Source organism: Salvelinus sp. IW2-2015, linkage group LG20 (genome assembly GCF_002910315.2).
Source record: "Salvelinus sp. IW2-2015 linkage group LG20, ASM291031v2, whole genome shotgun sequence".
In the NCBI taxonomy this organism is placed as follows: Eukaryota; Metazoa; Chordata; class Actinopteri; order Salmoniformes; family Salmonidae; genus Salvelinus; species Salvelinus sp. IW2-2015.
Window position 1 is genome coordinate 44,927,140 of NC_036860.1, and position 20,585 is coordinate 44,947,724.

At 43.9% G+C, this 20,585-nt stretch overlaps 1 protein-coding gene across 1 annotated transcript; it reads left to right on the top strand.

The window, feature by feature from the left end:
- The first annotated feature begins 14,065 nt into the window (after positions 1-14,065).
- On the top strand, positions 14,066-20,263 carry LOC111982039 (serpin H1-like). The gene is made up of 5 exons (XM_024013563.2): positions 14,066-14,247; positions 16,127-16,747; positions 16,867-16,965; positions 17,099-17,331; positions 17,682-20,263. The coding sequence occupies exons 2-5, from the start codon at positions 16,150-16,152 to the stop codon at positions 17,982-17,984; spliced, it is 1,233 nt and encodes a 410-aa protein (XP_023869331.1). The 5' UTR covers positions 14,066-14,247; positions 16,127-16,149; the 3' UTR covers positions 17,985-20,263.
- The last annotated feature ends 322 nt before the right edge of the window (positions 20,264-20,585 follow it).

A 20,585-nucleotide genomic window follows, 5' to 3' on the forward strand; every position in this document is an offset into this window, starting at 1 on the left:
TCTTGTTTGATGTTTGCTGTTCTGTGTCCTTGTTCCGCCCTGTCGTGTTTTTGCCTTCTTCAGATGCTGCGTGTGAGCAGGTGTCTATGTCAGCTACGGCCTGTGCCTTCCTGAAGCGACATGCAGTCTGTGGTCGCGTCTCCAGTCGTTCCTCTCTACTGACGAGAGGTTTTCAGTTTCCTGTTTTGGATTTACCTAGGATAATATCCAGGAGTATCATTGTTTGTTAAAGACTTGAATAAAGACTCTGTTTCTATTTAAGTCGCTTTTGGGTCCTCATTCACCAGCATAACAGAAGAATCCGACCAAGAATGGACCCAGCGACTACGGATTCTCGCAACACTGCCGTCGAGATCCAGGGAGCAATGCTCGGCAGACACGAGCAGGAATTGTCTGCTGCTCGTCATGCCGTTGAGACCCTGTCCGCTCAGGTCTCCGATCTCTCAGGACAGTTTCAGAGTCTTCGTCTCGTGCCACAGCTACTTCCTGGTCTTCCGAGTCTCCGGAACCTAGGGTTAATACCCACCATGTTACTCTGGGCAGCCCACTGAGTGTCGCTCCTTTCTCACCCAGTGTGATATTGTGTTCTCTCTCCAGCCCAACCAATACTCAAGAGAGAGAGCTCGGATCGCTTACTCATATCACTCCTTACTGGTCGGGCTCGGGAGTGGGGCACAGCTATCTGGGAGGCAAGGGCTGAGTGTTTCTAACGTTTATCAGAACTTTAAAGAGGAGATGATACGGGTTTTTGATCGTTCAGTTTTTGGGAAGAGGAGGCTTCCAGGGCCCTGGCTTCCCTATGTCAAGGTGATCGATCCATAACGGATTAACTCTATAGAGTTTCGCACTCTTGCTGCATCCAGTGACTGGAACGAGCCGGCGTGCTCGCTCGTTTTCTGGAGGACTCCACGCTGAGGTGAAGGATGAGATTCTCTCCCGGAGGTTCCTTCCAGCGTGGACTCTTTGATTGCACTCGCCATCCGCATAGAACGACGTGTAGATCTTCGTCACCGAGCTCGTGGAAGAGAGCTCGCGTTAACGGTGTTTCCCCTCTCCGCATCTCAACCATCTCCTCCCACCGGCTCAGAGACTGAGCCCATGCAGCTGGGAGGTATTCGCATCTCGACTAAGGAGAGGGGAACGGAGAATCACCAACCGCCTTTGCCTCTATTGCGGTTCTGCTGGACATTTTGTCATGTCATGTCCAGTAAAAGCCAGAGCTCTCAAGTAAGCGGAGGGCTACTGGTGAGCGCTACTACTCACGGTCTCTCCATCAAGAATCCTGTACTACCTTGTCGGTCCATCTACGCTGGACCGGTTCGGCTGCTTCCTGCAGTGCCTTGATAGACTGGGCTGAGGGTTGTTTTATGGACGAAGCAGGGGCTCGGAAACATACATTCCCTCAGACAGTTAGGGAAGCCCACGCCCATGTTTCGCCTTAGATGGTAGTCTTCTCCCCAGTATCAGATGTGAGACACTACCTTTAACCCTCACAGCATCTGGTAACCACAGTGAGACCATTTCCTTTTTGATTTTTCGTTCACCTTTTACACCTTGTTGTTTTGGGTCATCCCTGGCTAGTATGTCATAATCCTTCTATTAATTGGTCTAGTTAATTCTATCCATCCTGGAACGTTTCTTGTCATGTGAAGTGTTTAATGTCTGCTATCCCTCCTGTTTCTTCTGTCCCCTACTCAGGAGGAACTGTGATATTGACAGAGAGTGCCGGAGGAATATCATGATCTGCGCACGGTCTTCAGTCGGTCCAGAGCCAGCTCTCTTCCTCCTCACCGGTCGTATGATTGTTGTATTGATCTCCTTCCGGGGACCACTCCCCCTCGGGGTAGACTCTACTCTCTGTCGGCTCCCGAACGTAAGGCTCTCGAGGATTATCTGTCTCTGTTTCTCTCGACGGCCGGACCGTGGGTGCCGTTCTTCCTCTCCCGCCGGAGCGGGGTTTTCTTTGTTAAGAAGAAGGACGGTACTCTGCGCCCCTCGTGGATATCGAGGGCTGAATGACATAACCGGTTAAGAATCGTTATCGCTTCCCCTTATGTCGTCAGCCTTCGAGATTTTGCAGGGAGCCAGGTTCTTTACTAAGTTTGGACCTTCGTAACGCTTACCATCTCGTACGCATCAGGAGAGGGACGAGTGGGAAACGGCGTTTAACACTCCGTTAGGGCATTTTGAATACGCGGGTTCTGCCGTTCGGTCTCGCTAATGCTCCAGCTGTCTTTCAGGCATTAGTTAATGATGTACTGAGAGACATGCTGAACATCTTTGTTTTCGTTTACCTTGACGATATCCTGATTTTTTTCACCGTCACTCGAGATTCATGTTCAGCACGTTCGACGTGTACTCCAGCGCCTTTTAGAGAATTGTCTCTACGTGAAGGCTGAGAAGTTGGCCTTTCATGTCTCCTCTGTCACATTTCTCGGTTCTGTTATTTCCGCTGAAGGCATTCAGATGGATCCCGCTAAGGTCCAGGCTGTCAGCGATTGCCCGTTCCTAAGTCACGTGTCGAGTTGCAGCGCTTTCTCGGTTTCGCTAATTTCTATCGGCGTTTCAATTCGTAATTTCGGTCAAGTGGCTGCCCCTCTCAGCTGCTTGACTTCTGTCAAGACTTGCTTTAAGTTGGTCCGGTTCCCCAGCGGAGCTTTTGATCTCCTCAAGAAGCGTTTTACATCCGCCCCTATCCTTGTTACTCCTTGACGTCACTAAAACAATTCATTGTCGAGGTTGACGCTTCAGAGGTGGGCGTGGGAGCCATTCTGTCTCAGCGCTTCCATTCTGACGATAAGGTCCATTCCTTGCGCTTACTTTTCTCATCGCCTGTCGCCATCGGAACGAACTATGATGTGGGTAACCGCGAACTGCTCGCCATCCGCTTAGCCATAGGCGAATGGCGACAGTGGTTGGAGGGGGCGACCGTTCCTTTTGTCGTTTGGACTGACCATAAGAACCTTGAGTACATCCGTTCTGCCAAACGACTTAATGCACGTCAAGCTCGTTGGGCGGTTTTTTTCGCTTCGTTTCGAGTTCGTGATTTCCTATCGCCCGGGAAATAAGAACACCAGCCTGATGCCTTATCCCGTCTCTTTAGTTCTTCGTTGGCTTTCTACCGACCCTGAGGGGATTCTCCCTGAAGGGCGTGTTGTCGGGTTGACTGTCTGGGGAATTGAGAGACAGGTAAGCAAGCTCTCACTCACACTGCGTCGCCGCGCGCTTGTCCTAGTAACCTTCTGTTCGTTCCTGTCTCTACTCGTCTGGCTGTTCTTCAGTGGGCTCACTCTGCCAGTTAGGCTGGCACCCCGGCGTTCGGGGTACGCTTGCTTCTATTCGCCAGCGGTTTTGGTGGCCTACTCAGGACGCGGACACGCGCCGTTTCGTGGTCTGCTTGTTCGGACTGCGCGCAGACTAAAGTCAGGGTAACTCTCCTCCTGTCCGGTCGTCTCAGACCGCTTCCCATTCCTGTCTCGACCATGGTCTCACATCGCTTTAGACTTTATTACCGGTCTGCCTTCGTCTCGGAGAGACTGTGATTCTTTACGGTTATCGATAGTTCTCTAAGGCGGCACATTTCATTCACCCCTCGCTAAGTCCTTCGCTATCAGGAGACGGCACAAATCATCATTGAGAATGTGTGTCAGAATTCAATGGCTCCCGTTAGACGCCTGTTTCAGACAGAGAGCCCGGCAATTCAACGTCACAGTTTTTGCGATGGTAGTTACTGTCCGACAAGGACAGAAGCGGAAAACAGAGGGAGAAATAGGGACTCTAATCAGAGGGCAAAATAGGGGACAGGTGTGAAAGAGTAAATGAGGTAGTTTAGGAGAATGAGAAACAGCTGGGAGCAGGAACGGAACGATAGAGAGAGAGAGAGCGAGAGAGGGAGAGAGGGAGGGGGAGAGAGAGGGATAGAAAGAGGGAAAGAACCTAATAAGACCAGCAGAGGGAAGCACAGGGACAAGACATGATGATCAAAGACAAAACATGACAGGTTCATCCTTGGTTGCAATTTCCAAACACCTGAAGGTACCACGTTCATCTGTACAAACAATAGTACGCAATTATAAACACCATGGTACCACGCAGACGTCATACCGCTCAGAAAGGAGATGCATTCTGTCTCCTAGAGAGGAATGTACTTTGATGCAAAAAGTGCAAATCAATCCCAGAACAACAGCAAAGACCTTGTGAAGATGCTGTAGGAAACAGGTAGAAAAGTATCTATATCCACAGTAAAACCAGTCCTATATCGACATAACCTGAAAGGCTGCTCAGCAAGAAAGAAGCCACTGCTCCGAAACCACCATAAAAAAAGCCAGACTACGGTTTGCAACTGCACATGGGGACAAATATCAAACTTTTTGGACAAATGTCCTGGTCTGATGAAACCAATATAGAACTGTTTGGCCATAATGACCATCGTTTTGTTTGGAGGAAAAATTTTAGGCTTGCAAGCCGAAGAACACCATCCCAACCATGAAGCACGGGGGTAGCAGCATCATGTTGTGGGGGTGCTTTGCTGCAGGAGGGACTGGTGCACTTCACAAAATGCATGGCATCATGAGGAAGAAAAATTATGTGGATATATTGAAGCAACATCTGAAGACATCAGTCAGGAAGTTAAAGCTTGGTCGCAAATTGGTCTTCCAAATGGACAATGACCCCAAGCATACTTCCAAAGTTGTGGCAAAACGGCTTAAGGACAACAAAGTCAAGGTATTGGAGTGGTCATCACAAAGCCCTGACATCAATCCTATAAAAAAATTGTGGGCAGAACTGAAAAAGCGTGTGCGAGCAAGGAGGTCAACAAACCTGACTCAGTTACACCAGCTCTGTCAGGAGGAATTGGCCAAAATTCACCCAATTTATTGTGAGAAACTTGTGGAAGGCTACCCAAAACGTTTGACCCTAAGACAGGGAATTTTTACAAGGATCAAATGTCAGGAATTGTGAAGAACGGAGTGTAAATGTAGTTGGCTAAGGTGTATGTAAACTTCCGACTTCAACTGTATTCTATATACAGTATATATCAGTGTTCCCCAACTGGTGGCCCGTGAGCCGAATTTGGCCCTTAAGTTTTCTGAGCAAAAAATACTATGGCAATTTCACTGTTAAATGTATGGGTGTGCTAACAATGGCTGCCAGTCCTGACTRCCATCTAGTGATTATATTTCTATGGTTGTTCTCAAGAAAAATTTACAGTTTGGAAAGCAAATGTTTAAAGCTGAAAAGAGAAGACTAATCTGTCTGTAGAACCAACAGAACATTTTATTTTCTCAACAACTCCCAATTTTTAACAGCACTGTTTTTCAAAGTAGCTCATCTTTAGAAAGGCTATTGCCACGATGAGGGCATCAGCCGTCACTGTGAGGAGCCTATGACTTAATCTTTGTTATTAGGTGAGTCAGTGCGCCATTGGCAATGTTAATTAGTAGCCTACTGTAGCCTATATTCAGACCCCTTGACTTTTTCCACATTTTGTTATTTTACAGCTCTGTTCTAAAATGGATTAAATAGATTTTCCCTCGTCAATCTTCACACAATACCCCATAATGACAAAGTAAAAACAGGTTTTTAGAAATTTTAGCAAATGTTTAATAAAAAAATAAAACACTGAATTATCACATTTACGTAAGTATTCAGAACCTTTACTCAGTACTTTGTTGAAGCACCTTTGGCAGCAATTACAGCCTCGAGTCTTCTTTGGTATGACGCTACAAGCTTGGCAAACCTGTATTTGGGGCGATTCTCCCATTCTTCTCTGCAGATTCTCTAAAGCTCTRTCAGGTTGGATGGGGAGCGTCGCTGCACAACTATTTTCAGGTTTCTCCAGAGATGTTCGATCAGGTTCAAGTCCAGGCTCAGGTTGGGCCACTCAATGACATTCAGAGACTTGTCCCGAAGCCACTCCTGCGTTGTCTTGGCTGTGTGCTTAGCGTCATTGTCCTGTTGGAAGGTGAACCCTTTCCCCAGTCTGAGGTCCTGAGCGCTCTGGAGCAGGTTTTCATCAAGCATCTCTCTGTACTTTGCTCTGTTCATCTTTCCCTCGATCCTGACTAGCCTCCCAGTCCCTGCTGCTGAAAAACATCCCCACATCCTTCACCTTCGGGATGGTGCCAGGTTTCCTCCGGACGTGACGCTTGGAATTCAGGCCAAACAGTTCAATCTTGGTTTCATCAGACCAGAGAATCTTGTTTCTCACGGTCTGAGAGTCTTTTAGGTGCCTTTTGGCAAACTCCAAGCGGACTGTCATCTGCCTTTTACTGAGGAGTGGCTTCAGTCTGGCCCCTCTACCATAAAGGCCTGATTGGTGGAGTGCTGCAGAGATGGTTGTCCTTCTGGAAGGTTCTCCCATCTCCACAGAGGAACTCTGGGGCTCTGTCAGAGTGACCATCGGGTTCTTGGTCACCTCCCTGACCAAGGCCCTTCTCCCCCGATTGTTTAGTTTGGCCGGGTGGCCAGCTATATGAAGAGTCTTGGTGGTTCCAAACTTCTTCCATTTAACCTCTACGGGATCGGTGTCTATAAACCGGTACGGTTGTTGCTAAAGTGCGCTAATGTGCCCAATTTACATTAGCTATTACAGTGAAAAGATACCACGCTATTGTTTGAGGAGAGTGCACAACAACAAAACACTTTTATCACGTCAACTTGTTTGATACATTCACCTCTGAAGGTAAATAATGTAAATAATGTACAATTTGATACATTCACCTCTGAAGGTAAATAATGTACTTACGTTCAGTAATCTTGCTCTGATTTGTCATCCTGAGGGTCCCAGAGATAAAATGAAGAATAGTTTTGTTTGATAAAATCAATTTCTATATTCAAATGTAGGAACTGGGTTCTACAGTTTGAACCCCTGCTGTCTCTGGCCCCACACCCACCCCTAGACATGTGAAGGTTAGTGTTTTTTCTGTAGGGAAGCTAATTATCCATCATGTATGACATTCCTGGATGTGTGTAAACTTAAATTTTCCATTACCATAGCATTTTTGTATGTTCTCTATACTTATGAACTTGAAAATGTATCAATTGACCAATTCGGCACATTTGGGCAAACTCCTGGCAGACTATATTGTAGGAATATAATACTTCTCTGGATCAGTCTGAAACTTTGCACAACACTGCTACCACCTGGTGGTCAAAATCTAAAATTACACAAACTCCTTTCTCTTGCATTTCAAATATCATGGAAGAAAAAAATAAATTGAAAATGCATGTTTTTTTKGTTTTATTATCTTTTACCAGATCTATTGTGTTATATTCTCCTACATTAATTTCACTTTCCTTTCAAATGGTATCAAGAATATGCATGTCCTTGCTTCAGGTCCTGAGCTACAGGCAGTTACATTTGGGTATGTCATTTTAGGCGTAAATTGAAAAAAACAGGTCCGATCCTTAGAATGWTGGAGGCCACTGTGTTCTTGGGGTCCTTCAATGCTGCAGATATTTTTTGGTACCCTTCCCCAGCTCTGTGCCTTGACACAATTCTGTCTCGGCCCTCCACGGACAATTCCTTCGACCTCATGGCTTGGTCTTTGCTCTGACATGCACTGTCAACTCTGGGACCTTATATAGACAGGTGTGTGCCTTTCCAAATTATGTGCAATCAATTGAAGGATGATCAATGGGTGTGAATAATTACGTAAATGAGGCATTTCTGTTTTTTTTTATTTATACATTTGCAAAAATGTCTAAAAACGTGTTTTCGCTTAGTCATTATGGGGTTATTTTGTGTAGATTGCTGAGGATTTTTCAAATATTTAATCCAATTTAGAATAAAGCTGTAACGTAACAAAATGGTCTGAATACTTTCCGAATGCACTGTACATATATATAAAAAATAAAAAGCCCTGGGCCCGTGGTTTCTTAATCCGGCCCTGTTCCTAATCATGGTAGATGGTGATTTTCACTGTTGAATTTGATGCCCATGCCTTAATCGACTGTACTATTTGTGTATGGTACCTCCAGTACCTCGGCGTTACTCTGGACCCTGATCTCTCTTTTGACGAACATATCAAGACTGTTTCAAGGACAGCTTTTTTCCATCTACGTAACATTTAAAAAATCAGAAACTTTCTGTCCAAAAATGATGCAGAAAAATTTATCCATGCTTTTGTTACTTCTAGGTTAGACTACTGCAATGCTCTACTTTCCGGCTACCCGGATAAAGCACTAAATAAACTAAATACGGCTGCTAGAATCCTGACTAGAACCCAAAAATGTTATCATATTACTCCAGTGCTAGCCTCCCTACACTGGCTTCCTGTTAAGGCAAGGGCTAATTTCAAGGTTTTACTGTTAACCTACAAAGCGTTACATGGGCTTGCTCCTACCTATCTTTCCGAGTTGGTCCTGCCGTACATACCTACACGTACGCTACGGTCACAAGACGCAGRCCTCCTAATTGTCCCTAGAATTTCTAAGCAAACAGCTGGAGGCAGGGCTTTCTCCTATAGATCTCCATTTTTATGGAATGGTCTGCCTACCCATGTGAGAGACGCAGACTCGGTCTCAACTTTTAAGTCTTCACTGAAGACTCATCTCTTAAGTGGGTCATATGATTGAGTGTAGTCTGGCCCAGGAGTGTGAAGGTGAACGGAAAGGCTCTGGAGCATCGAACCGGCCTTGCTGTCTCTGCCTGGCCGGTTCCCCTCTCTCCACTGGGATTCTCTACCTCTAACCCTATTACAGGGGCTGAGTCACTGGCTTACTGGTGCTCTTTCATGCCGTCCCCCTTGGGTTGTGCCGTGGCGGAGATCTTTGTGGGCTATACTCGGCCTTGTCTCAGGATGGTAAGTTGGTGGTTGATGATATCCCTCTAGTGGTGTGGGGGCTGTGCTTTGGCAAAGTGGGCGGGGTTATATCCTTCCTGTTTGGCCCTGTCCGGGTGTCACGATCGTGTGGGGGATTGACGGACCAAAACGCAGCATTTGGAAAATAAGCCATCTTCCTTTTATTTTTGAAGAAGGAAAAATGAAACAAAACACACTTACAAACTAACCAAAACAATGAACGACCGTGAAGCTAAGAACGTAGTGCACATACAGGCTACAAACGTATAACATAGACAATTACCCACAAATACATGATGCCTATGGCCACCTTAAATATGGCTCCCAATCAGAGACAATGAAAAACATCTGTCTCTGATTGAGAACCACTCAGGCAACCATAGACATAGCTAGACACATTCACTCAACCATAGACTTCCCTAGAAACATTCACTCAAAACAAACCCATACACTCTAACAAAATCCCCCTAGACACTACAACCACCCAAGACAAGACAAAAACACAAACATACCCCATGTCACACCCTGACCTAACTAAAACAATAAAGAAAACAAAGAATACTAAGGCCAGGGCGTGACACCGGGGGTATCATCGGATGGGGCCACAGTGTCTCCTGACCCCTCCTGTCTCAGCCTCCAGTATTTATGCTGCAGTAGTTTATGTGTCAGGGGGCTAGGGTCAGTTTGTTATATCTGGAGTACTTCTCCTGTCTTATCCGGTGTCCTGTGTGAATTTAAGTATGCTCTCTCTAATTTTCTCTTTCTCTCTTTCTTTCTCTCTCTCGGAGGACCTGAGCCCTAGGACCATGCCTCAGGACGACCTGGCATGATGACTCCTTGCTGTCCCCAGTCCACCTGGTCATGCTGCTGCTCCAGTTTCAACTGTTCTGCCTGCGGCTATGGAACCCTAACCTGTTCACCGGACGTGCTACCTGTCCCAGACCTGCTGTTTTCAACTCTCTCGAGACCGCAGGAGCGGTAGAGATACTCTTAATGATCGGCTATGAAAAGCCAACTGACATTTACTCCTGAGGTGCTGACTTGCTGCACCCTCGACAACTACTGTGATTATTATTATTTGACCATGCTGGTCATTTATGAACATTTGAACATCTTGGCCATGTTCTGTTATAATCTCCACCCGGCACAGCCAGAAGAGGACTGGCCACCCCTCATAGCCTGGTTCCTCTCTAGGTTTCTTCCTAGGTTTTGGCAGTTCTAGGGAGTTTTTCCTAGCCACCGTGCTTCTACACCTGCATTGCTTGCTGTTTGGGGTTTTAGGCTGGGTTTCTGTATAGCACTTTGAGATATCAGCTGATGTACGAAGGGCTATATAAATACATTTTATTTTATTTTATTTGATCCAGTAATCAGGATGGCTGGCCTACTACAGGTGCCATCAAGCACCAACCCCTGATACAGCTCGGAGGCATTGAGCCAACACCAGGCACAGGGAGTGACATCCAACAGGATATCTATTTCAGGCCTAACAGCCACAGATTAACCCCTGGCTTGGAAGATGATTGCGTCAATTCCCTCTAATCTTGTGCAACTGACAAGTGGAGTTAATTTACTTTAGCATACTGTACAGTAGGTGACCAGAGACTCTGTGAATCTGTGTCTGTCTCTGAGAGCACTCTGCTGGAGATTGACTGCAAGAATTTATAAGGCGGTGTACAAGGAGTTTATAAACTGTAACTGTTAATTACTGTTACTTTTAAATATATAGATMGTTTCTAAGTCTATAAACAATGGTTGAAATTGTGTGACTGTCATTGGATAAAAAAAACAGATATCTAAATGCTATAATCAAGTGGAGATTAAAAAATATATAATAATTGTGCAACAGAGCTCATGGCTGAACATTCCCTAGCATTTGGTAGTCCCTGGTGGTGAATCATAATCGTCTCCTCTCTCTATAAGTCCCTGATCCCTGCTCTGTCATGATCATGGCACATTAGCAGATTTTCATCCACCAGAGGATGCTATTGCCATCTGTAGCTCACTTTGCTCACTTGAGGGCCTCTCTCTAAAACATTTGTCCAGTTCCAAATGTACACTAGCCCTTACTCCTACGCACAACGCCTGAAAGTATTGGCAAGATGTATGTCAGCAATATGACCAAAAACTTACAAAAGATTCTGCATGATACAAATCTTCTACACAAACTCTACTCATTAGTGCAGTGGTCTTCAATCATGGTTCGAAAGACCAACAGTGTGTGCAGGATTTTGCTCTAGCCCAGCAGTAACACACCTGATGTCAACTTACCCCCTGATTAACTGACTCAGATTCATTAGTATGGGGCTGGAACAAAAGTCTGCTCACCTGGCAGTGGGTCTTCAGGAACATGATTGAAGAACACTGCATAAATAGGATCAGAATAAACTGTAACAGTATATCTCTGCACACTTCCACTCTTTCCAGACAGGCACTAAACTACTGTACCAGAGTTTATACAGTGAATCACATCTTTGAGTGGGTTTGGCAATAGTTGGTGAGAGTTAAACAGCTGAAGGTTGCATCAGCATGCAGGGCAACATTACTGAGGTCTTACATCATGAGAATATCAGGCACATTTCTATTTCTAAAGGAAGAAACCCTCTGTGACCCTGCTTCCTCTTACAGAGAGCTCGTATTTGAGAGAAAAGTCAAGGTTTGCTGAAAAAAAAAAATGTAATAAGTTAAGCTGAAGTGCTGAACGAATTGTAGGGTAACTGAAACCACATGGCTTTGGCAGTTTTTCACATGAATGCTTATTTTTCCCCCTCCATGATCAGCATCTCCATCCCTCTGCTACATGGTATTTCTGGATGTGGAACCAAGGCAGGTCATCACAGGAACCTGGACAACATGGAGACGGATATACGTTCTGTTCCACTGCCCCTTTTTCCTACTGTTTGTTGATGTGATTCCCATGCTGGCATTGTTGCTATTGTTACATGCATCTTGACATGCAGTATTGTGCAGGCAGTAACCAACATGAGCTATTAAGTCCTCAGTGAAGGTATACAATACAATACAGCATAGGAGGTTGGTGGCACCTTAATTGGGGAGAACAGGCTCGTGGTAATGGCTGGAGCAAAATAAGTGGAATGGCATCAAATACATAAAACACATGGTTTCCATGTATTTGTCATTCCATTTGCTTCGTTCTGGCCATTATTATGAGCCGTTCTCCCCTCAGCAGCCTCCTGTGCAATACAGTAATCTATTAATGACAGAGAACATTGTGTTTCGCATTGCCTATAAGATCTTAGTTGGAGACTGCACTATATAGCCCTTTATATACTGTACACAGCCTTACCACAATTAAACCATTCATGGATTGGTCTGTAAACATTTGTAGAAATATGCAGAAAAGGCACACGATGTTTAAAACCATTACAATATCTTAAGAGGGTCTGTTCCATCAGTTTTACCATTATGTCTCTCCTACAGATGTAGGATGKATCTTAATGTAACCAGTTTTTCACAACAGGAAAATAAGCCTGCAGAAACAGGAAATTATAAATATTGTGTGGATTATAATTAATGGGCATTTTTGTAGGGGTTGATACATTTTTAGTTAGGGCAAAACTTTAGAAGCCTTGAATACACTGCAAATGTGCATTTCCAGCTGTGCAGGACATTTCCTGCAACAACAGGGTGACCAAATTGAGATCCTACTTCTGTATCTGCCGTTAATCAGTGACAGTGAGTTTGAGTTTAATAAAAATTCATCTGAACTGTATAGATGTTCGAAGTCCCGTCTCTTGGCTAGCTGAGCTGCAAGCCTTAGCAACAGAGTTAATTGAAGCTGCCTAGCCCTATATGCACGCAAAACTAAACCAATRCTGCCCTCAGGCAGTATATCAGGCCAACCTATTCTTCTGAGACAAAGAGCCAGTTTGGAATTTAGCTATGTAATACAAAAGCATGTAGCCAAGTGCTATGCTTTTTCATGTTGAGGGTGGAGATGTGGTGTGGGTGAGTGGGGTTACTTCTTTTGTACTCAGACCAATGTTGGCTCTATGTAAATTGTTAATTTATCTAAACATCAACAGAACATGTGTCTTATGCATAGCCTTTTCACTCTAGCAGTGCTGAGGCATAGCCAATGTAATGTGACCTAATTTCTAACATGATGTCACAAATCCCTTGGCACCAAACACTGGACTACTGTGGCATGTTGAGTGATTTCCTAAACTTTATTGCTCTTCAGCAGAAACAATCCATGTTTAAGAGTGCCTGAATAGATTTTTTCGAAAGGGAATAATCAGATACACTGCATGCATGTCCACAATGACATGTTGTTCATTTTGGGGAAAAGTGAGTCAGTTAGACACCAGGGGATAATTTAACAATTTGGCATGGCTAGGCAGACCAGGCAGGGGGGCTTGAATGGACACATTCCCCATCCTGCATCCCACGCTATCAGTCTCTCAAATCAGACAGACACAACCACAGACGTGGCACTAAGAAGGGGGAGGAGGAGGAAGAAAAAACTGTCAAATCTTCACAACTTGCAAGCAAAATGTACGAATCATAACAATTATAATACCAACGTTTTTTCTACCCCCTAACAATTATTATTCTTCGGTCTCATGGAATTTTTGATTTTCAATGACCTACTTAGAAAACTTCCCTGCAACTCTGTTTGCAGTAGGTAATCCAAACAGATGGCACTATTATTCATTTTATGTTGTTTGCCATCTGCGTCTGACTTTAATGTACCCAGCCCGCTATACACTCGTGTCCACCAGGGACCAGCTCATACATAAAGCATTATCCATTCAGGCTGCAAAGGCGTCAATTTCCTCCTTAACTTGATTTAATGGCACACACAAAAACTAGGAAAATATGTGTACTGTCTTGAATAAAACACAATTTCCCACCACTATTTTATGATTTTCTGACAATTTACAGATGTTGCACACTGTGTTCAGTCAAGCAGTCTGTTGTTTACCCCTGGCTTAAAGCGATGTGCAACATCTAGAAATTGTCAGAAAATCTGAAAATGGAAGTGGAAAATGTTGTGTTATTAAGACAGTATGCATATTTTCCCCGTTTTTTTAGGCAGGAGGGCCATTAATACAAAATAATGTTTCTTTATGATGCATGGTCTAAAACTGTGYACAGTATATTACAGTAGCAACATTTGAGAATACAGAACTATGAACTTTATAGAAACTCTGCCAGATGTCTGTCTGCAGTGTGAATGAGCTTTCAGTGTGTCTCAGGCTTTAGGACCTGGAGGGGGAAAGTCCCACTTACATAGCTGCTCAACAGATACTGTGGGAGGGCCCAGTGCTACTCACTGTGCATTGAAAATCACTGTACATCATTAACATTTTCCATTCCTCAACTTCCAGAATATTTCCCCCACGGTTTGTAGACCAGCTGAAGGATCGTGTGGAAGCTAAGAGAGAAATTAGAGGAAAACTGCTGAAAGAGCCTGGTAAGTTAAAAGGGGATGCGATGGGAGGGGGAGGGGGCTGGACTTGTGTTAACTKCAGGAAAACTTCTGACCAGGAATCTGAAAAGTCCCTCCATTTTGGGCTTATAAAATGATTTTTTGCGAATTTAGTTCTCTATTACAATACAGCTTCATGTGATTGAGCATGTGCAGGCCAGTTGAAAGGAAAAAGTTGCCAGGCTAAAACATACTTCTTCCTCCCAACTTCACTGTTCACACTTAATGAATGGGTCACATAACAGTGAAAATGCTATAATGATCAAATAAAAGTGATGGTTAATTAACAGTGGCAATGCTGCTTTGAATTGTGTCATGTCTGAGGAAGCCTATCTAATTAGTAGCGGTCCCACCCAGCAACAGACTCTTGTGCTCTGATCTGAGTCACAGTTGCCTCTGCCAGGGGGCATCTCACTTTACTTGGTCAATTGAACACATGCTGTGTGGTGGTAGAGAGTGTAGAGAAAGTATCAGATAGATTATCAGAAKAAATGAGCTGTGTAATTTATAAACATATGTTCAGACAGATATTAATGACGATGCACGGAACTGTAAACCAGCATATTCCTCCTCCTCTAAACTTTCTCTCACACTGGTTTCTGTCCAATAAGATGAGACCGTCATTGCCGGTATTTGTACGTGCCAGGATGTTTCTTAGTTATGACTTATAAGGGCATTGAATTACGCCCGATGTCCACCAGATGCATATGCATTTTGTTTTGCCGGATGTCTGGCCCATATTTTCCGTACTTGACACACATGTGTTTCGCTTTTCAACTAGCTAAAACCTAGCTAGTTGGAGTCAGTGTGTTTACCTCCATTTGTACCACCGCATGGTAAAGCAAAGCAGTTGAAAATATTGAAAACATGCAGTACACAGACAGTTGTGGACTGCTTCATTCACAATGAAGAGKTTGATGCATCTGGTGGACATGAGCCGTTCGCTTGTGCTGTGATTTGTAATTATGCATGCAGAATCAAAATAATAGGTAATGCAAATTTAGAATGTACTGGAATAATTTGTAGTTCCAACAAAACTTCTAAAGGCATCATTGTTACAGTAAAGATCAAACTTTATGTTTAGTACTGAAAAATGTGAAACCTCACGCCCGCTTAAGGTCACTCATTCCAGGCCTCAGAGGATGCATAGCATCCTTTTGTTTAGACTTCATGGCTTAGCCTGATCATGTTGCTACTTGTCTGCTACCGTAAGCCTCCTGCAGGGCAACACAGAGCAGAGAGAGATAAATAAAAAGTGATTGGTCCCCCAAATGAAGAGAGAGCTTGATATAAATTTCCATTTTCTTCTTAAGAGAACTTGTATTCTTCATTCAGTAGCTAATGGCCCTCAGTAGTTGCTGTAGAATTATTCCACTTAGAATGTTGACGACTGTTTCATCTTCTAGGCGTTTTACAGCTGCAGTGTCAACGTGGCTCTTGAGTCTTGCCTTGAATGTCTACTTGGAGACTCTCCATTGGCACAGTCAACCCTGCTCTCAGATTCTCTACCAATGAATTCAGGTCTATAATTACATTACAGACTGCATAATGAAAGCTTAGTATACCACACAGCATGTCCATTCTGCATCATCCAGGTTGAATAAAAGAGAATGTGGTATTCCTCTTGAATCTCAGCAAAGTGTTTGAGAAGTGCGTTATCTCCTTAACTCATGCTATCACTGGCAAGAGCAAGGAGARAAGTCCCACAAGAGGTTTTCTGTATTCAAAATCCAGGACAAATTTAATTTAATTTGCCTCTAACACCTGGGATTTGAGACTCTGTTGCTCTGTAATCGATATGATGCTCCATAAGGAAGTCCACTGTATAAATCTAACACATACACCKTTTCCATGTCCCCTCAAGTCTCTACTGATTCGGTTGACACCATGTGGGTGACTAACCTGGTAGCCATGGCCCTATTGGCCACTGCAGCCTCCRCTGCCACCGCCGCCTCGGCAGACAAGGTCCTGAGCAACCACGCCACCCTGTTGGCTGACAACAGCGCCAGCCTGGCGTTCAGCCTCTACCAGAACATAGCCAAGGAAAAGGACCTGGAGAACATCCTCATCTCCCCGGTGGTGGTGGCCTCTTCCCTGGGCCTGGTGGCACTCGGGGGCAAGGCTTCCACCGCCTCCCAGGTCAAGACCGTGCTGAGCGCTAACAAAGTGAAGGACGAGCAGCTGCACGCTGGCCTGGCCGAGCTCCTGGAGGAGGTCAGCGACTCCAAGGCCCGTAACGTCACCTGGAAGATCAGCAACCGCCTATACACCCCCAGCTCGGTCAACTTTGCAGATGCCTTTGTCAAGAGCAGCAAGAAGCACTACAAATATGACCACACAAAGATAAACTTCAAGAACAAGAAGAGCGCTGTGAAGTCCATCAATGCTTGGGCGGCCAAATTCACAGATGGCAAGCTGCCCGAGGTAACCAAGGATGTGGAGAAGACCGATGGGGCCATGATCATCAACGCCATGTTCTTCAAACGTGAGTTCTCTCTTACAAAGGACCAGAATCTTTTAGATTCACTCTTCTCTCTTTCGCTTAGTTGATTTACTCATTCATATATTTACAGTGTAATTGTATTTTACTTTATATCTGAACAGCCCATTGGGATGAACAGTTCCACCATAAGATGGTGGACAACCGTGGCTTCCTGGTGTCTCACACTCACACTGTTGGTGTACCCATGATGCACCGCACAGGTCAGCCCTCATTATAATATCATAAAGTACCTTTGAACTGAACTGGGGTGTTCTCATTTCAAAGTGAAGGAAGATGTAAAGAAATGCCCTAGAAATGTCTCTGTGTCTGTATCCATACTGACTGTACCTGCAGGTATCTATGGCTTCCACGAAGACACAGTGAATAAGCTGTTCATCCTGAGCATACCCCTGGCCCATAAGAAGTCCAGCATGGTGTTCTTCATGCCCTACCACGTGGAGCCCCTGGAGAGGCTGGAGAAGCTACTGACCCGCAAGCAGCTGGAAGACTGGATGGGCAAGCTAAAGGAGACGGCTGTTGCTGTGTCTCTGCCCAAAGTCTGCATGGAAGTCAGCCACAACATTCAGGTACTGGAAATACCTAGAGATGACACAGGTCATTGTTTAAAACAACATTTATTAATCATTTTGTTAACTGTTTATAAGATACAAGTTTGAATAACAATAATTTTGTTAACTGTTTATGAGATACAAGTTTGAATAACAATCATTTTGTTAACTGTTTATGAGATACAAGTTTGAATAACAATCATTTTGTTAACTGTTTACGAGATCCAGGTTTGAATAACATGTTAGAATACAGTACACATCACTGATGCTCTTAGGTGGCTGAGAGTTCCTTCATGCTTCAAACTCCTTTACAATAAAGATCTCTCTCTCTCTCACTCTCTCTCTCACTCTCACTCTCACTCTCTCAGAAACACCTTGGGGAGCTGGGTCTGACAGAGGCTGTGGATAAGACCAAGGCGGACCTGTCCAACATCTCTGGGAAGAAGGACCTGTATCTGTCCAATGTCTTCCATGCCTCTGCCATGGAGTGGGACACCGATGGGAACCCCATAGACAGAAGCATCTTCGGCACAGACAAGCTGAAGAACCCCAAGCTGTTCTACGCTGACCATCCCTTCATCTTCCTGGTGAAGGACACCAAGACCAACTCCATCCTCTTCCTCGGCAGACTGGTGCGGCCTAAGGGCAAGAAGATGAGAGATGAATTATAACACTTTGGAGTCTTATGTGAAGTGTTTTTGTATGTGTGTGTGTTATGGTGTTTGTATTTTTCTATGCAAAGAGAGGAAAGGGAGAAAATGAATTTGTATGTCTAATACCTCAAGAGTACATTCCCATTTGATCATCAATGTGCCAACATTTGTGCCTGTTAATCACTATGCATGATTCAGAATTATATTTTTGTGTTGTAAGAAACAAAGCATTGTGCACTCTAACTTCACCTTGACATGGTATTATCATCTAGCCTGGTTTCAAAACTGAATATCGCCCCATTTCACAAAAGAGAGTGATATTGGGTTTGGTCACCCTCATGTTTGAGTATTTAAATTAAGATGAGATCACAGGATGGATACTTACATTAAGCATGATCTACCAAACTATTGCTTAAATGTAAAATAAGCATTCCTCTGTTTTCCTCTCCTGTCTCCAGTTGGGATCCCAACTGATTGCACACTGTTTCACTTTACTTTGGATTATAGGCTATTCTTCTGTAGTAGTTGTTTAATTGAATTTCACCGAATCAACATCAACTTACTATTCTCTGGGTATTCAGTACACTATATTCAAGAAATAACTAATTTAACCTTTATTTTAAAAAGTATATGGACATCTCTTCAAATTAGTGGATTCGGCTATTTCATTGTATGCTGTACCGTTAAGATTTCCCTTTACTGTGCATGGTGATCTTAGGCTTGTGTGCGGCTGCCTGGCCATGGAAACCCATTTCATGAAGCTCCCGACGAACAGTTCTTGTTTTGATGTTTCTTCCAGAAGCAGTGTGGAACTCGGTAGTGAGTGTTGCAACCGAGGACAGAAGCTACGCGCTTCAGCACTCGTCGGTCGCGTTCTGTGAGCTTGTGTGGTATACCACTTAGCAGCTGAGCCGTTGTTACTCCTGCACGTTTCCACTTCACAATAACAGCACTTACAGTTCATCGGCTCAGCTCTAGCAGGGCATACATTTTACAAACTGACTTTTTGGAAAGGTGGCATTCTATGACGGTRCCACGTTGAAGGTCACTGAGCTCTTCAGTAATGCCATTCTATTGGCAATGTTTGTCTATGGAGATTGCATGGTTGTGTGCTCGATTTTATACACCTGTCAGCAACGGGTGTGGCTGAAAAGCCAAAGCCACTCATTTGAAGGGGTGTCCACATACTTTTGCATATATTATTGGACCTAAGTAAGTCAGGTTCGTATCCTGCTGCTCTTGGTAAGATTGTCAGGTCAGCCAATTGTTGGCATTCAATGAGTTGCTCTTATACCTGGGTATTAAAGAGATTCTCAGGTACTTTTGTATACTTTTTAGCCAGTAGTTCTGAAAGTAGTGCTCACGAGACAAAAGTGGTTACCAAAAATTGCGTACTGCGTCAAAAACGTGTATATATCTGCTATATGTCATTGCTCTCTCTTTCGCTCTGCTGTGTGTGCATGTTGATAGCTGTCACTCAAATGGTGAGGGGCTGAAGCTCATTGGATAGAAATCGAATTGCTTGGGGGCTGGCCCACGTGGGAGAAAAAGTAGGAAAAATAGCGCATCACAGCTTCCAGAAAAACAGTCTCTGGCTAATTAAGTAAAAGTTATTTTGCTTATAGATTATACATGTATGAACTACAAATTGAAASATCCAGTTGCCAATGTTCCAGAACATTAAATATATGTTGTTACTGTAGTAATTAATTACACAGGTATAAGAGCAAGTGTTACCCAGTTGTTCAAAGGAGTAAGCCTAAATCCGTGCTCCTGACGTTTTCCTGACACAGCCCAGCCGCCCTTCAACCGCCCTTTAACCGCTCTTCTCCCAACCAACGACACTACTACAGCTGCCAGTTGGAGGCAAGACGCTAATTTAGCATCAAGCCAGCAGCATGCCTACTACCTGTCACCACTTATTTTTTATATTTATAGATTTTTATTATTTAAGGTACATTGGWWGCCATGTCCAGTTGAAAAAGGTTTGTGGAAAGATGCTGTAAATGATTGTGTGTGCAAAACATATCAGATAACGAGGGTCAATCGTAGTCACCTGGATCCACTGGTGACGACTAATCAAATGTTATCGTCATGTACTTGCAGGTGTCGTGTCTTTGCTATGCCGGATTAAGTGATATGACATGCTATTCTATAAAATAATTTCTCTGTAATTAATATTACCTGATTGAACTAATTATGTAAATGTAATTAACTAGAAAGTCGGGGCACCACGAAATAATATTTATAGAGCTGTTATCTTCTGAATAAACTCTTAAAGACCTGGTAATCTTTTACATCAATAGCAGTCAATTCTTAATCGTCACCTTATTCAGTCTCATCTGAAGTCATAGAATTCTTGGTTATCTTCACGAACCCTGGCTAACAAGTTGAATCAGCAATACCAAATTTGGTTTAATAATTTATTTACTAAATACCTAAACAATCACACAGAATTACATATACACAGGATGGGTCATACATTGATTACTAATTATGACATAACAGAAAAAGTCCCTAGCGGACGGAACAGATATGACGGCTGGTTTCATAAAGGAAGGGGGTTGGGGTTTGAATGAAAGCGCGGGAAGACTGAGGAACAAAGGATTTGGTCTCTGA